General features: G+C 47.6%; 2 protein-coding genes across 2 annotated transcripts; both read left to right on the top strand.

Moving 5' to 3' along the window:
* The first annotated feature begins 2,744 nt into the window (after nucleotides 1–2,744).
* Nucleotides 2,745–6,476, top strand: LOC136527277 (protein OS-9 homolog). The gene is made up of 8 exons (XM_066519939.1): nucleotides 2,745–2,972; nucleotides 3,320–3,396; nucleotides 3,992–4,192; nucleotides 4,312–4,383; nucleotides 5,112–5,227; nucleotides 5,330–5,396; nucleotides 5,498–5,604; nucleotides 5,678–6,476. The coding sequence occupies exons 1-8, from the start codon at nucleotides 2,888–2,890 to the stop codon at nucleotides 5,835–5,837; spliced, it is 885 nt and encodes a 294-aa protein (XP_066376036.1). The 5' UTR covers nucleotides 2,745–2,887; the 3' UTR covers nucleotides 5,838–6,476.
* A 5,633-nt stretch (nucleotides 6,477–12,109) lies between these two features.
* LOC136528266 (amino acid transporter AVT6E-like) lies at nucleotides 12,110–14,393 on the top strand. The gene has a single exon (XM_066521195.1). It carries the CDS (start codon nucleotides 12,555–12,557, stop codon nucleotides 14,007–14,009), a length of 1,455 nt encoding a protein of 484 aa, XP_066377292.1. The 5' UTR covers nucleotides 12,110–12,554; the 3' UTR covers nucleotides 14,010–14,393.
* The last annotated feature ends 2,742 nt before the right edge of the window (nucleotides 14,394–17,135 follow it).

The following is a 17,135-nucleotide window of genomic DNA, read 5'->3' as shown; positions in this document are numbered from 1 at the left end:
CTGTCACGGATGCGAGCCCTGGACTCGGCGATTGGAGTCGCGGGAGCGAGCCCCGGCCTCGGGCTGCCGACGTCGTGGGCGCGAGCCCTAGTCTCGGGCGGCCGACGTCGAGGGCGACGACCCCCTCCTCGATGGGGGCGACGACCCGGCCGGTGTCGGGGGCGACGACTCGAGCGGCGATGGGGGCGTGCGGAGTCGCGGGGCTGGCGGGCGGTGGGGCCTGACCGACGGTGGCGCCGGCGCAGAGCAGATGGACCGGCTGCACCTGGTCCTGGAGAGGTCGGACGTGCTCGAGGAGATAGCAGTCGTGATTCGTGAACCAGATAAGGTTCTCTCTCTAAAGGTATAACGGTCATTTCACGTGCTTCTGTATCCATCCAATACATTTTCTGTGGACATTTTCTAACGGACTGTTTGATCCAGTTAACGTTCGAACTTTTAGTGTCATTTTACGTTGCCAAAAAGTTTCAATGGTATTTCATGATTCTATGAATCTTTCAGTGCTATAGAACCAATTTTGTCAAAAACAAAACACAGAGCACTATTAAAAATCTACAGGCGTCTCACGAGACGAAGCCGCTCTGCTGCTGCACGGTGCTCATCGGACTCGAAGCGCTCCAAGTAGAACCGGCTGGGCATCCACACGTGCCTGCGCCACCGCGCGTATTCGCCGAACGCCCACCCGTCCGCCTTGGGCGGCGCGACGGCCTCTCCGTCGCTGCAGCCGCGGCGCTGCGCGCGCATCCAGGCCCGCCCCGGCGCGCCGTCCTGGTGCAGCGCGCAGCGCAGGCCAGGCGGGAGCCTCGCACAGCAGCACGCGATGACCTTCTTCGGGCTGCTCCCCTCGTCCGCCACTGTCGCCGCCGGCGGCGCCGTGCTCCGCTTCAGCAAGCGCGTGGCGACCCGCTTCGCCAGCGCATGCCTCATCCACGCCTTCGCCGCGCGCTCCGCGAGCTCCGTGCCCGCCGTGGCGCTGGCGCCGTTATTCCTCCTCCTGTCCGCTCTGTCGCCGCCGCCGCCGCTGATTGGTGGGAGGCGCCTCAGCTCCCGCGGCGGCGGCTTCTTGACTGCATTGCTCGACTGGACCGTCGCCGTCGCCGGCGGCTCCCTTGTCACCGCCTTCTTCCAGACGTGCGGTAGCCGTGACATGGAATGATTGCTCGCCGTCCAGTCTCCAGTGCTGGGAATTAAATCCACGTCGATCCGGAGCGCTAGCTCGATCGGCCGGCTTATAATAACCCCGCGCGGCATGGCAGCACGCGCGGCGAGCAACCCCCGCGACGGCCACTCGCGGGACGGGACACGCCGATTTGTTTTGCTGCGCGGCGGGTGGTTCGCGCCACTGCTCCGCACGCTGCATTTGTTCAGCGGGTGATGGATCGGGACGACCAGGGGTTGCGGCCGGTTTTGTGAGCGCCACCACGCGGCGCCGCGCCGGAAGGGAGGCGGTCTGGTACCCTGGCTTGGCTTGGCTCACGACACCACCGGTGACCTGCTAAACAACCACAACTTGAAGAACAGCTAGCAGAACTGCATGGACGCAGCTCGGTGCAGAATTAGCACATGACTCCGTGCAACGTGCAAGGTTAGTTAGTTCAGGGGTTAGGGAGGAGGAAGATACACTACTGCTCTCGTCGGAGCTAATCATTGTGTCACGCTGTGCTAATCTAGAGCAGAATCGATGATTCCTCGCCACTCAGGGCTGGTTTATACATTACAGGATACATTGTAATTCTGGGATCCGTAATAAATTTGCAGTCAAGTTTTGTTCTAGCTTCATACTTCCACCACCACAGATGGAGTTTTAAATCACGGACTCAACTGCCGCGCGCTCGAGCTTGACCTTCACTGTTTTTCTCACATATATACAGGAAAGGTGGTACATCTTTGTTTTACCAGCAAAAATCAAAGAAAAAATAGTGGTACATCTTTGTATATTAGTAAAAGAAAAAAAGGTTTTTGTACAGTCATCCTTGTAGGTTGCGTCTCAAGGCCACAAGTCCCATTTTATTTGTTATCTCCTTCACGGTTAGATTGTAAAAATTTGCTTGCTATTCTAAGTATCACTCACCCACCCATCTTCTTTCGATCTAGCATTCCTTGCTCTCACTTGTTCTGATTTGAGTAGAAGCTGCAAAAATCTTTATTGATGCTGTACTGTTCATCGATTGCCTGACCGTTGGAGCCTGTTCATGTTGTAGCACGTGTGTGGTCATGATGTTACGTGACTCACCTTTCAGCTGGCGGATTGTTTTGCTGAAAAGTTAAGCTGATTTTTTACGAGAGAAAAGCATTGTACCATGACTGATAAGTCAGACTGATAAATTCAAACAAACAGACTATATCCATCTATTTAAGTTGAACCAATCTCCGATCAATTTTCTATACATGATTAATCCTTTATTGTACTGACTTTTATACGGGCCTTGGATTGTATTTTGATTTAAGGTTGGATTAAGCCTATTTAAATCCAAGAAAAATAGTTAGCTCATTATTATTGGCAGCTTGTATAAGCACTGTAACAAAATTGTAAACGAATGGATACATTTGCTAAGTAAAACTTATTCACAAAACTCTTTTACCACCAAAATAGATCAAATTATGTGGTGGTTGTTCAGATATAAATATAGAAAGAGAACATTCGGGTGTAATGGAAAACAGACGCGTTTCTTCAGACCAGATTTCTGTAAATGCTCCAAAAACAAAAAGACCTAAATAGTCTTTGAAGGCGTAAACTTGTTTTCGTTCGGTTCGGCGCACGGCCGCGCGGCCACACCGATCTCCGGAGTCCGGACATCGGGGCTCAACTTCACCTGACGGCTGACACTGACGAGAAGTCGCGGAAGGGGTGTCGAAGCGAGGTGGAAAGACCCACCTGCCGTCTCCGATGGGCTTCGCTGGTCGGGTGTCCGCGCTGCTCTTCCTCCTGGTCGCCGCCGCTGTAGCAACCGACCAGATCTTCACCAGTTCAGGTGAGCGCCGCGGGGCCGCGCTGGATCTCACCGGCGTCATTGAGGTCCCCCGCCCTCTCCGCGTTTCCTCCCAAAACCCAATGAATCTACGGCTTTCGTCGATGTCTTGCCGAATCAAAATGCTGTAGATCAATGTTGGCGGTAACCTAGTGGCTAGTACCCATATACTGGGGGGGGGGGGCGGTGATATAGCGCCCTGTACCTGTAGTAGTGTAGTTGAAAAGACTCTGCCTTTAACTGCGCATATGGATTGAGGGCTGAATTGGTAGTCTTGCTTGCGCTTCGGTGTCCTTTTGTTCAACACTGGTATGCGCTGGAATCGAGCTTAACTGTGTGTTGATCGTCAGGTGTGCCATTTGGGCGGAGTTCGCGTGAGCCAAGGTACAGCGTCGAATTCCACCCTATTGATTCGCCGTTCCATCCGGTAGGATTTCTAACGGGTTTGTCCTTCTGATCCTTGTTTGTAACAAAGCAAGAGCTTTGGTTTGTTCTTACTTAATTCCGTCGCTAATTACGTGTGGGCAGGGGCGGATCCAAAGGGGGGGCTGGGGGGGCTCCAGCCCCCCCTAATGGCTTGATTTCACCACTAATCACTGTAGCAAAAGCTTGATTTCACCATTAAATCTTCATGCAAATCAACATCTCCATTGTTTTAGCCCCCCCTTATCCCGCATCGTGCATCCGCCACTGCGTGTGGGGGACTGGCTGTATGGGTTTTAGGTTCTAGTGAACTGTAATTAAAACTACTTAAAGTTTACCGGCAATTTTTTAATGCTCATATATATCAATATAAATCATTTTTTACTTCACTACAGTTGGTAATTGGCTGCGAAAGATAGGCAACTATAAATCAGGCAATGAAACTTACATGTTTATGCTTACTCATGTGAATTTCATGCTTTCAGAGAAACCATATTTGAATTTTCCGTTTCACATTTTTCTCTGGAGATTATTGCTTGGCATAATTCAAACCTAATGCCTTTTATCGTAACTAGAGATGATTATGTTGTATTCAACAGGAGAATGGTCAGGAATCGGTACCAATGGCTAGCCATGAGGGGAAACATTATAAGTGCTTTCTACCAGTTGAAGACACCAAAACCATGAAGTCAATGCTCCCACAAAATGCAACTAATTCTTTAATAGAAAGTGAAAGGAAAATTAAGCCAAAGGAGCCAGATGAATTACTTGAGATTCTCAAGGATCAGTGTTTCTACAGGGTGAGCATGCAGATGCAGTTCTTTCTTATGCATGAGCATGCACAGTGTATTTTCAGTCGTGTGTATATTTCCTGGTAGGCAATGCCTAAAAAAACTGATTATTTTTTATTTCGGCACAGCATGAAGGTTGGTGGTCCTATGAATTCTGTTATCATGGGAAAATGAGACAGGTCCATGTAGACAATGACAAGGTAAGACTTTGTTTTCAATAATCTTGTCCTTTTGCCCAGCCCTGTAATCTTAACATTTTTTTTGGCAAAATATGTAGTGCAAACCTAAAGGTAGGTGCAAACCTGTAAACGTTTTTTAAAAAACATACTTTCATGATCTAGAAAATTTTGAAACAATGCATATCCATAGTTTATCTATATGTGTACTCTCTTGAGAAAGTTGAGATTCAAACTCAATCCAGAAAAAATCACGCAAAAAAGACAAAATTCAGGTGCATATGCACTACAAGACAAATTCCCAGGAATTTCGTCTTCTAGTGCACATGGACTCTAATTTTATTATTTTTGCATGATTTTTTCTACATTGAGTTTGAATCTCAACTTCAGGAACAAATTATTTATATGGATGTGCATTGTTTTAAAAATTTTCAAATCACACAAGTATGCTTTTTGAAAAAGTTTGCATGTTTGCACATACCTTTAGGTTTGCACTACATATTACATTTTTTTGTTATTCTGTCTATCCATCACCTCAAAAAAAATCTCGGGATGTTCCAGTGCAAGAATTGCTAGCTTCAAATGGAGAAGCAAGCTCTGTACTTAGTTACAATGTGGAGAAAATAATATACCTTGCCTTTACTTTGAATAATAGTAACTGTAGCTTCAGTTTTATTGACATTGCGACATATGCAATCAAAAGTTGCTAGAGCTACAGCATGGCTGTGTAAACTGTGTATATTTTGTTGAAGGTTATTCAAGAATTTGTTCTAGGCGAATTCGATGATGACGCGACTGCTGCATACCATGAAAATAGCACCTCTGAGTTAGCTGACGATGTTCATCACGTGAAAGATATATCTAAGAGGTGCTGTACTAAGCTCTCCTGAAAGTGGGGAGAGAAACAACATAATATATTCCTCAGTCTTGAATGAATTTATGAATATCTTCTGTTCCCGCTTTGTTTCAGGTATCATGTTCACTTGTATACAAATGGGACTGTATGTGATCTCACAGAAATTCCCCGGGAGACAGAGGTGAGAAAGAAACAATAGAAGACCATATAAATCTATGAAGTAAAGCACATACTTGCCATATCAGCGCATTTGACTGTGCACACCCTGCCTTTGTTCCACAGGTTAGATTTGTCTGCTCGGGGCCTACTGTACTGATTAGTTCAGTCAAGGAGATCTCTTCCTGCAAATATGTTGTAACAATTCAGAGTCCGATGCTTTGCAAAAACCCGTAAGTGCTAGCATTCACCTAGTAATCTCTATCTTTGCAGTAACTAAGCTCACTATCTTTGTTCTGCTTGCAGTTTGTTCCAGCAAGAAAAACGAACCCTCTCCATCCACTGCAATGAGTTGCCTGCTAAAACGGAATCCAGTATGGAGGATGACTCGCTTCCAAAAGAAGCGCAGATTTCCATCATTCCCGATCAGGATGAGCTACATGATTTCCCAGCTTATGCTACATGATGTCCCTCCAATAATTATGTCTGATGTAGAAAAAGAGCAATTTTGGAGGCGCAGTGGCAACTGACCAACACTATGTATTAACTATCCCATGGATCCTACAGCAGAGGCTCCTTGTAAAGCAGGTTGAGATGATCATTCTCCGGCGCTAATTATATAGGATAATTATGAAGGTAGAAGGTTTCTCAGTATTAGTAAAGGAAACACGTTTGAGACAGTGAGCTTTGCTTGAAATGTCTATAACAAGATGATGCAGTAATCTTGAAATGTAGGTGTGCGAGCAACTTTTTCTCGGAGTACTATTGCTCTGGTGTGACAAACAATCTGCTGGAGGTTGAGAGGAAAAAGCACTTGACTTTTAGTACCAATCAAGGCAACTCAGAGGTCCAGAGGAGAATTGTTTAATTGTTAGGATGACTTGAATTCTTTATCGTCATCTTTGGCAATCAAATCTCAGGAAGCGTGGGCTAGAGTGCTCAGAAAACAAAGGCACCTGTTCTTTTATTGCAGATCAAGAAACTCAGAGGCCCAAAGAAAATCATCTGATGTTAGGATGTCTTGGCTCTTGATAATTTTCCTTTTTTGTTCAAGAACCACACACTTCAGTGCTTGGAGAATAAATTCGCGAACACCTCCTGGGAAGTGATATTTGGAAATATTCCTTAAATACAAGTTTCAACATTTATTTACATCCTTTGTCCTAAAACAACTGATCCAAATTTATTTGGGGAAGCCGTGCCCCGCCCAGAGTACAATTCTTCGCTTGGCTCTTGCTCAACAACAGAATTCAGGCCAAAGAGAATTTATTCAAGAAAAAGGTAACTGACAATGATACATGTGAAGTCTGCTCACAAGAGATCGAAACGGCATGGCACATCATGTTTGGGTGCCCCTTTGCAAAGGTCTTCTGGGAGTTGCTCCAGGTGCAGACAAACAACATCAACTCTATGGAGGATATTGACATGCTTTGCATGCCCTGAAAAATCTAACACTGTCGGTTTTTTTTAAACTAACACTTTTGGCCGCGCCTATTGTCCGGACGTGACCAAAGGCCTGTGCCGCGCTATGCATGGTGGCGCGGCACAGAGCTGACATGGCGTGGGCCGGCCTGGGGGGCGATGACGTGGCAGGTCTTGCCGCACCACCAACCCTGGCACGGCAGTGCCGCGCCCTGATCCGTGGCGCGGCTGGACCAGATATATACCGTGTGTGAGCCCGCCCGCCCGCACGCACCCCTTCCCTGCCCGCCCGCCCGAACGTCGCCGCCGCCGCTGCCAGCCGCCGCTAGCGCCCTGCCTGCGGCCGCACACGCCCTCGCCCACCCGGCCACTCCAGCCGCGCAGCGCCCTAGCCGGCCGCGCCACGAACGCCGACGCGTCAAGGCCGCCCGCTCCTAAGGTACCTCCCTCTCGATCTCATATTTTTTTATTATTATCTAGTATAGTTAGTATTTTTTGTATCCCCACGGTACCCCCACGTGCCCTCGCAATTCTCGAGCGGCCGACGCAGAAGCAAAAGAGTTGATGATGGTCTGCTAGTGCTAACATTTCTATGAGCATGTAGGGGCATCGAGGCTATTTTCATTGACTATTAGTGTCTTTGACCAAATTTATATAATAGTGTACTAATATTTATGATACATAATAGGTACTATTACATTAAGCATGGAGTATACTTTCGTAATAAACTTATTAGGAGATAGAAATATTGATTATGTATTTGACTACTCGAGAAGCAAGATGTGTATTTATTTTGAGACGGAGAGATTACTTATAATTTTAGAACCAAAGTTTTATATGGATTGATTATGTATTTATTATCTAGTATAGTTAGGATTTTGGGTTTAGAGATTTAGGCTAGTTAGGTTAGTGAATTTGTTTGTGGTTTGTTTGTGAACTTACTAATGTTAACTTGAATTTTGTTAATTTGAATACTCTAACGTTTTGTTTATCAATTTGTAACAGGATGACCCCTCCCACGCAACACCCGTTGTACCCTATTCTTGAGGTGGAGTACGACGACCAGCACGGAGCACACATCTTGAGTGACAACGACGCAGAGGTGTCTTTGCCTCCTTTGAGACCCTGCACTCACACCAGGGCGTATCAGTGGGACGAGCGTTATACGCCGTACATACGGCGTGCCGGCTTCCTCGAGCTTGTCCGTGTGTCAACCACGGTCTTCTGTCTCTTGACCCAGCACTACTTACTGCAGCTGTAGACAGGTGCGAGTGCATTCTTTGTACGTAAACTTTCTTGTAACAAATTGGAGGCAACTAACAGTCGTTCTATTCTTATAACAGGTGGAGGCCTGAGACCCATACGTTCCACCTACCTTATGGCGAGATGACCTTGACATTGCAGGACGTGAAGGCTATTTTAGGCCTTCGGTTTGGGGGACTTCTAGTGACAGGGATAGTTGACAACGATCACTGGAGGGAGCTGATGGCTCAGTTTACTGGTTTTCTTCCACCGGACGACGATGCTTCCAAGAAAAATAAGTGAGTAATTCAAGCCTATTTAATACTTGCATTGCTTTACAGCTGGCATCAGGTCTCATTTTCTTTGATCAATTACAGAAAAAGTTCCGGTGTCTCGACTTCCTGACACAGCACCAGGTTACGCTCTCTATACTATCGTAGCAGTGTCTTCTTCGATGTACACTATATCACAACCTAACACAATTACAAAATTTTAGGTGTTTTGGTGTCCTTGGGATTCTCCGGAGCTCCAGGACTATCTGAGTCCTGTCACTAGGGACGAGTCACACGAGTATCGCTGCGACATCCCTCTTATTTTCTTCCATGTGGTCGAGATTCACTTGCCCATCCGGGTCTGCAGACAGTTTGGAAGAATGACAGGCTGCCCACCACCGCTTTACTCCACCAATCAAGCATTGCACGGGTGCGTTATCGATTAATAACAATGCTACAATTCAGAGGTGTGTTTGGTACAACTAATATCGTTTTGTTGCAGGTTTGACCGTAGGAAGAGGTACAAGACCAAGGATTGGCGCGTGACACACAACTCGTACATCCATTTGTGGCAGACCAGGGTACCACATGCGGTCCTTGCGGGTCCTCCACACGAGCAGCACACCTTCGACGAGTACCTGCGGTGGCTTCACAGGTCTACGGAGACACATATCAAGCCCCCGTACACTGACGTGGCGATTGATGAGGACTCAGAGGAAGATGTCATCGAAGATATGTACGACGTTACCACTAGGGAGGACACAGCTATAGAGAGCCCCACTTCAAAGATACGTGGTAAGATACTTGAATGGTACAATTTGTTATCCTTTTGGTATTAAGTATGTGTACTAAAACTGTCCAACCACGTTTCTGTACCCAGGCGACACAATTGTCAAGGCTGTCGAACGAAACAGCGTTCCGGCTTCACGAGTCTAGAGGGCAGGGGCCAGGCGTTCTCGCGGCTTTTGTGTAGGTAAACATAAACTTGTCCGTTTAAAAAATATTTCTTTAGTGTATATGTGTTTGGGTAATGAACTAACTTTAACGTCTATTTATGCAGAAGGTGAAGAAGAGCTGCAGGAGGCTAGCTCAGAAGTTGAGCTGCATGGACACTCCTTATGAGGAACCACCACTCCCCGCGCGGTCGGGTGGCACGTCTTCAGCCTCTTGAGGACACCAGCCGGCTCTTCTCAGCCGATGACGCAGGGTGCCACTTTCGCGGTGCGTACACCACCACATCATAGCGCTGGGAAGGACCCTGCAACCGAGGACGAGGAGGAGGACGAGGACGATGACGACGACGACGAACCCCCGGGCTTCCGCGGACAGCACGGCTAGTGGGACAAATGGCCGTAGCACGAGATCAGCATGTCTCAGCTAGGTGGTGCCCCGCTTGGTACCCAAGGAGCCTCACAGGTACTATCAAAGATAGTTTATTTAAATACGTAGGCTACATGAACTAACGATCATAAAGAATTATAAGTAATCGTGCGTATCATATACCTGTAGGGTACGAGCCATACGCACCGTCGACGCGACCATACCGACGTTGGCTACACTCCCATTGTGTTGCCAACAAATCCCAAGAGACAGAGGCGTCCGAGGGATCCTTACACTCCTGGGTCTTAGTTTGTTAGGTCAAACGAATATTGGCATCCGAAACTTGCGGGGTTATTTGGTTATGTTATCTCAAACTTATGTCAAAACAATGAATATGTTATGTGGCAGCTTGTCAACTTGCTTCTTATTCGTTTCTTTAAGTTGCGGCAGCACTGCCGGCGAGATTAAGTACCCTGCGTTCGAGAACCGGCAGTCTCGGCGTATCTGGACGCCGGTAGTAATTTTTCGTAATTGATTAGTTAAAATGGTGCATAACCATATTATGAAAGACGAAAAACTAATCACTGGCTTATTAAATTCTCTATTCGGCCGTGAAAAAAACTCAACAAAATACGGGCGCGACGCGTTTCGATTCTACCATCCAGGTAGCCCGGGCCGGCGGCAGGCGCAGCGGCCAGGTGGTGTGGCTGCTCGTGCAGTATATATCTGGTCCAGCCGCGCCACGGATCAGGACGCGGCACTGCCGCACCAGGGTCGGTGACGCGGCAAGACCCGCCACGTCATCGGCCCCCCAGGCCGACCCACGCCACGTCAGCCCTGTGCCGCGCCACCCTGCATGGCGCGGCACAGGCATTTGGCCGCGTCAGGGAAATAGGCGCGGCCAAAAGTGTTAGTTTTAAAAAAAAACGACAGTGTTGGATTTAAAACTATATTAAAAAAAGGGTTAAAATTAAAAAAAAAATTCAAAACATTCAGGCAGCACACTTTGATGGCTTTGTCACCTTATGTTGCTGGCTTTTATGGAAGAGAAGGAATGAACTTGTATTCCAAAGGGAAGCGATGACAATGAAACGCTTCCTGAGTTTATGCAGCAATGAAGCGCAACTTTGGAACTGCAGGATGCCGGTGGAGACAAGAAGCACAGCTAACGTCTGGTGTTCACTGTTGACAACAATCATGAACCAAGGCTCCGGTGCTAATCAATCTAATATTTAATAAGTTTTTAAGTCTCTGAGCAATGAAGCTCAACTATGATGTAAAATGAAACTTGTGATTTCAGGCCGTTGGGGGCAAGCTGAAATATATACAGGTGGCCCGTGACGTTATAAAAAAAACTGATCATTGTAGTATTCAAAATTTGGTCAACAAAACTTGTCATTGTAGACTTTAGACAGCTACTAGTGAGATCCATGTATATCAAATCAAAGGCTCATCTTTTATCTATTTGCCTTAATTATATATGTATGGACAATTACTGAGCCAGTTACCCATAACAACTAATCTTTTTATAGGAGATGTCTATTGGGCCTGTTTAGAACGTGGGAAAAATTTTCTATTCCTACGTAATTAAACTAATTTATGTAAAATTTATATATAATTTCTGTGAAATTCCTACGTTCAAATGAACTTTAAATAGAGACGCCTTGGTCATTTGAGTTCCACGCTAGTATTTGCTAATATTTCTGAAATTTTATAGAATGACAACTTTTGTCGGAGGGAGTAAATGAAGATTATGTCTGAATCTATAAAATATAACATAAAAGCTTTCTTATAAAAAAATCGAGATGAGTCTACACGTACAGTTCCACATCACAACTTGATATTGTTAGTGATCTATCACATGCTTTGTACTTGTATTCAAACAAGACAAAGCTAATTGATATTTTGTGTGCGAAGAAACTTCGAGCTATACCGGGTCAAAGGAAGATATTCATTTCAATGGAAGACTTGAAGGTTTCAAGGCAACCTAAATACTCACTTTTGTTAACCGTACTCCAGGGAAAATAATGTTCAAGTAAAAACTAAAACAACATGGAAACAAAAAAAAAAACGAATTCAATTTATTTTCGAAAAGTTTATACGAAAATTACATATTTCAGGAGGAAAGATATTTTTGCTCACCGACAGGTGGGGCAGATTGTAGTAGGTGGCGCAACTAGCCAGCAACTGGGTCCCGCACCGACCTCAGGTTGCCGGCCAATCAGATCGAAGAGCTGTATCCGCGCGTCGCATGCCCATGTGGCCGAACGCGTGGGCCCAACACAGAGAACTCTTACGAATCACTAGAGTACCCCCTCACTGTCACTTGGCCCCGCTTCTGTTTGGACCCACACGTCATAAGCATCTACGAAGAACACGGGAGTCACACGGTTGGTGTAGCCATCCGTACTTAGAAATTAACGTGAATTGACTGTGCTCTCTTTGTTAAGAGTACTCCTACTCTTCATCCGAGAGAAGGAAGAACACGGAAGGAGTGGCAGAAGTAAAAAATTAAAAAAATTACAAATATGCAAGAGGGATAAAGCTCAGATCTCTCGCCGCAGTTCAACGCCCCAATCCTCCCTCTCAGTCCACCCCACTTGTTGCTCCCCAACTCCCAAAGGCCTCGGTGCTCACCAAGATTCATCTCTTCCACCGTTGCATCCCCCAATCTCCTCCGCAGGGAATATTTTTTGTTTTGGTTTCCAACCCCCTCCCTGCTAGTTAGGCACTCTTTCCTCCCCTTTCTACAGCAAGCAATTTTGTGTTCTTAGTTGTAGATTGGGCGCGAATTTCCTTCCCTCCGTGGGTGATTCAGGCATTCTGATTCTATTCTCGGCGCAATTTGTTCCTGTATCCGGTCTTGCCAAGAATTTTCCATCTCCCTCTTGGCTCTCTGATCCATCTTTGATGCGCCAAGAGGGGAGATGAACACGAATTACTCGGCGCTCCCATTGACCTACCCCTCCATCGAGCTCCAAGCCAAATCTAACGCCGCCGCCAATGGCATCGTCAACGGCCACGCTAAGATCTCCAAGCAAGATTCGTTCTTGGGCGAGGTGGAGGACGGAGTCGGCGGCGGCGGGGAGCACGACGAGCTGCCGCTGATTGGCGACGGCCCCGCCGGGCCGCCAGAGGGGTCCGGCGTGCCCGCCGCCGTGTTCAATCTCGCAACCTCCATCATCGGGGCCGGCATTATGGCGCTCCCGGCCACCATGAAGGTGCTCGGAGTCGCCGCTGGGCTCGTCTCGATCCTGGTCATGGGGGTCCTGTCCGAGATCACTGTCGAGCTGCTCGTGAGGTTCTCGGCCTACTGTCGCGCGCTGTCGTACGGCGAGGTCGTGCACAGGGCGATGGGCCGCCCGGCGAGCGTCGTGGCGCAGATGTGCGTCATCATCAACAACGCAGGAGTCCTGGTGGTGTATCTGATTATCATCGGAGACGTGATGTCAGGATCACTGAAGCACATCGGCGTCATGGATCAGCTGATTGGCCATGGCGAGTGGGATAATCGGAAGCTGCTGATCTTGGTGGTTCTTGTCATCTTCCTTGCACCATTGTGTGCGCTTGAGAAGATTGACTCACTAAGCTTGTCATCTGCTGCGTCAGTTGCCCTTGCTGTTGTGTTTGTGGTTGTGTCCTGCATCATTGCTTTGATCAAAATCGCCGAGGGCAAGATCAGTATGCCGAGGATGGGGCCAGATTTCAGCTCCCGAGCAGCAATGCTAGACCTGCTCGTCGTGATACCCATCATGACTAATGCCTTCATCTGTCATTTCAATGTCCAGCCAATCTACAATGAACTCAAGGAGAAGACGCCGCAGAACATGTACAAGGTTGGGAGGATCAGCACCGTGCTATGTGTAGTGGTGTATACCCTGACTGCCCTCTCAGGGTATCTCTTGTTCGGTGAGGACACCGAGTCTGATGTGCTCACCAACTTCGACAAGGATCTCGGGATCAGATTCAGCTCTTTGCTCAACTACATTGTCAGGATTGGGTATGTCATCCACCTGGTCCTCGTCTTCCCAGTTGTCCACTTCTCGCTCAGGCAGACAGTGGACACACTGATCTTCGGGGAGCTGGCGACCCCTAGCTGGAAGAAAACACTCGCATTGACAGTGGTGCTTCTAGCTCTCATCTACCTTGGCTCGACAATGATACCCAACATCTGGATGGCCTTCAAGTTCACCGGAGCTACGACAGGGTTGGCTTTGGGTTTCATGTTCCCAGCCCTGGTGGCATTGAGGCTGGACAAGGAAGGGAGTCGCTTGGGACATGGGGAGAGGCTCCTGTCACTTGGGTTGCTGGGGCTATCAATAGTTGTTAGTGTCATCGGAGTCGTTGGAAATGTATACACCTTGAAGAGTAAGTCTGAATGATCTCTCAGATGGACAAGTTCGTAGCTAGGGTTAGAGGAAGCTTTACATCATGACGACACATAGTGTGTTGCAACAACAGGCATACAGATCGTGTAAACATGGCGACTATACACTAGGTCAAAAATGATATTACATTCGAGAGAGCCTCAGGATCCTATATGCATTTTTACTTAAGAGGATTAACACTGGACCATCCTCGAGGGAATTCTTTTTGTACTTCGGACCAGATTCTTCAATGTATCGATTTGATTGTGTTCTTACATGAGGGCTCTAGAGTCACTATTTGATCAGCAACAAAAAAGACCTGTTCTGATGTACTGTGAGACCCCAAGTCATAGTTTAGGCTGTTTGGGGGCATACAATTCTTAACACAATTTTCATCCAATGACACATGATATTGTCTGCCGTGTTAAAGTTTGCAACATTACATTTTCATTTTCTGGATGTTGGTTCATATTTATGCACAGCTGATTTGATTGCAGCTGATTATCAGCCTGAAGCTCTGAAAATTGTTCAGCATTTTTCATGACTGTATATTCTCATTAAACACCCGGTATTAAGAAACGGGTGCATCTAAGTTGCAAACACTCTACACAGCACTTTTCAAAATTACCAAAAACTGGCATTATGTAGAAGGTCCATGCAAAAGTCATGCTGAAAGTCGATTAGATTTGTGAGTCGAGTAGAAAAATTCAGGTGCGACAAAGCTACACACTGTTCACACCTACATCTCAAAATCTCAAACACGATCTGAGTTTGCTCTTGCCATTTATATTGTTGCGCAAAATAACTGCTCTTACCGGTGATTGTTTTCAGAGATTCTTGGGGGAGAAATGTACGTAGTGATTCTAATATATTTGCAAACTTTGGTACATTTTGGATATTTTCACCTGGTATCCTCCACAACATAACTCTGCCTATGGTGGGGCGCCTGTCGGTATTTTGGACCGGCGGGTCCTCAACCAACTAGTGAAAACGTACTGCGTGCCCCTAATCCCGGATGGTGATGCAAAGAGACAAGATTTATACTGGTTCATGCAAGAGATGCCCTACGTCCAGTCTGATAGATCGATCTTGTATTCCTTGCACCGAAGTGCTTGTAGGGGGTTACAAGCAGGGCGAGAGAGGGAGCTAGTCCCAGGTCTCTGCGTGGAGCGGTGTGAATTGCTTGAGATGTTGATCTCAGGCAGCGGGGAAGCGTGTGTGTTACAGAGTGTTGCTTGCGCGTGAGTGAGTGAGTTCATCTGTTCCTGTTCCTATGCGTGTTCGTGCCCCTCTATCTCTCTGTCCGTTCCTAGAAACGGCCCCGGTCCTTCCCTTTTATAGTTGAAGGGGGGACAGGGGTGATACATGCGTTCACTATGCAGCGTCCTGTGAGCGGAGGTGGCGTTTCCGAGCCCTGTAGCTTGTCACTGTGGCGGCATAGTCGATGGAGCGATCTTTGTCCTTGATGCACTAGAGCGACGCGCCGGTCACATCCGATCCTGTGCGACGTGGGAGCACCAGTGATAGCTTGATGCAGGGCATGGCGGACGACGTGCCGGTCGCTGTGTGTTGACAGCGTAAAGAGCCGAGGCTCAGTTGGTGCCGAGGCCGAGCCATCGTGGGGGGCTAGGCGGGTGCGAATCCCGAGGCTGTCGAGACCCTGAAGTGGATTGCCGAGGCTTGGAGGGAGCAGTTGGTCCTGTACACTGATTCCGAGGCTATAGTGGCCCGGACTTGACTCCCCACGCCGCGTTGTTCCTAGAGCAGGGGTTAAGTAGCATAGTGCAGTGCGGGCGTCGGTCGTGGACACAGTACCGAGCACAGCGGCCGGTAACCCCTGCCCTGTCCTGTCCCGGACGACATGGTGTTGATGCGACTTCCAGTCTCGTCGGCCGCTCTGCTGTGCCAAGCCGTCGTCCGGCTGATGTCACGGGAGTGGTTGGTCGCATTAATTGGACGTGACGTTCTACCAAGGAGATCGGTCGAGGCGGAGGCGACGGGGTTGTTGCCGAGCCGGCCTCGAGCGAGGTGGAGAATTGGCACCTCGTCCGAGGCTTTACGCACGGGGCCTCGAGCGAGACGGAGAATCGGTTCCCCGTCCGAGGCCTTTCGTGCGAGGCCTTGAGCGAGGCAGAGAATCGGTAGGCCGTCCGAGGCCTTTCGTGCGAGGCGGAGAATCGATAGGCCGTGCGAGGCCTTTCGTGCGAGGCCTCGAGCGAGGTGGAGAGTCAATAGCCTCGGACAAGGCCGGGGGTTAGCCAATAGTTGTCTCTTGGCTTTGATTTTGACAGGGTCTAAGCGATTTTTTTCGGTTTTTGCTTAGGGGACCCCTTTTTATGGTACCAGACAACGCCTTTGGTGTCCCAGCATAGCAGATCTCAAACCCTGGTAAAAGAGAAGGGTTGTGTTAGGCATGGCAAGCTAATGTAAAAACTTAGCCACTTTTAAGGAGATAAACCCAAAAGAATCCCGTTGGGGCATAACCCTCATAGCGACGCGCCATGTCGGAACCCGGGTATGTTGTTAAATGAGCAAGGGTCAGGTCGTCACCCCATGACATGCCATGTCGTGATCTGGACACGGTGTCAAGTGAGCATGGATCGGGTCGTCGCATCCTTAGTGGCACGCCACATCGGCGCCCGGGTGTGGTGCAAAATAAGCAAGGTGAAAGGATCAAGATGCCTAAGAGGGGGGTGAATTGGGCTAATTCTAAATTTTCTTGCAATAATCAAATCCTACGGATAGCCCAATTAACCCCTTGTGCCTAGAAAAGTGTTTCTATCAAATTAATGCACAAAAGACTTGCAACCTATGTTCCAAACTTACTCTAGCATAGCACTTCTATGACCCAAGCCAACTCGATGTACTCAAAGAATATGAATTGAGCATGAGTACGAGTAACAAAGCTCATTTGCTTCGAAGAATAAACGCGAAAGCAAGGGCAAATGAGCATAACACAAGTGATATGACATTTAAATGATGCAAAGTAGAAATCACACATGTCATTATCACAATCACGTAGATAGCACTATCACATATATATAATAGTATGCATGAAAGTAAACACACGAATGCATAAGTAATAGTGTATCACACAAATAAAACTCCAAATGTATATAATAAGCTAATACTATATAACTA

This window comes from Miscanthus floridulus, chromosome 19 (genome assembly GCF_019320115.1).
Source record: "Miscanthus floridulus cultivar M001 chromosome 19, ASM1932011v1, whole genome shotgun sequence".
Lineage (NCBI taxonomy): Eukaryota > Viridiplantae > Streptophyta > Magnoliopsida > Poales > Poaceae > Miscanthus > Miscanthus floridulus.
This window is presented reverse-complemented; position numbering and strand designations above follow the sequence as displayed.

What these genes read in the sequence shown, in the direction of transcription:
- LOC136527277 (XM_066519939.1), top strand. Translation starts at nt 2,888, where the DNA reads ATGGGCTTCGCTGGTCGGGTGTCCGCGCTGCTCTTCCTCCTGGTCGCC. An exon ending in CCAGATCTTCACCAGTTCAG is followed by an intron (nt 2,973 to 3,319) that starts GTGAGCGCCGCG and finishes GTTGATCGTCAG; the next exon opens with GTGTGCCATTTGGGCGGAGT. An exon ending in AAATTCCCCGGGAGACAGAG is followed by an intron (nt 5,397 to 5,497) that starts GTGAGAAAGAAA and finishes TTTGTTCCACAG; the next exon opens with GTTAGATTTGTCTGCTCGGG.
- LOC136528266 (XM_066521195.1), top strand. Translation starts at nt 12,555, where the DNA reads ATGAACACGAATTACTCGGCGCTCCCATTGACCTACCCCTCCATCGAG.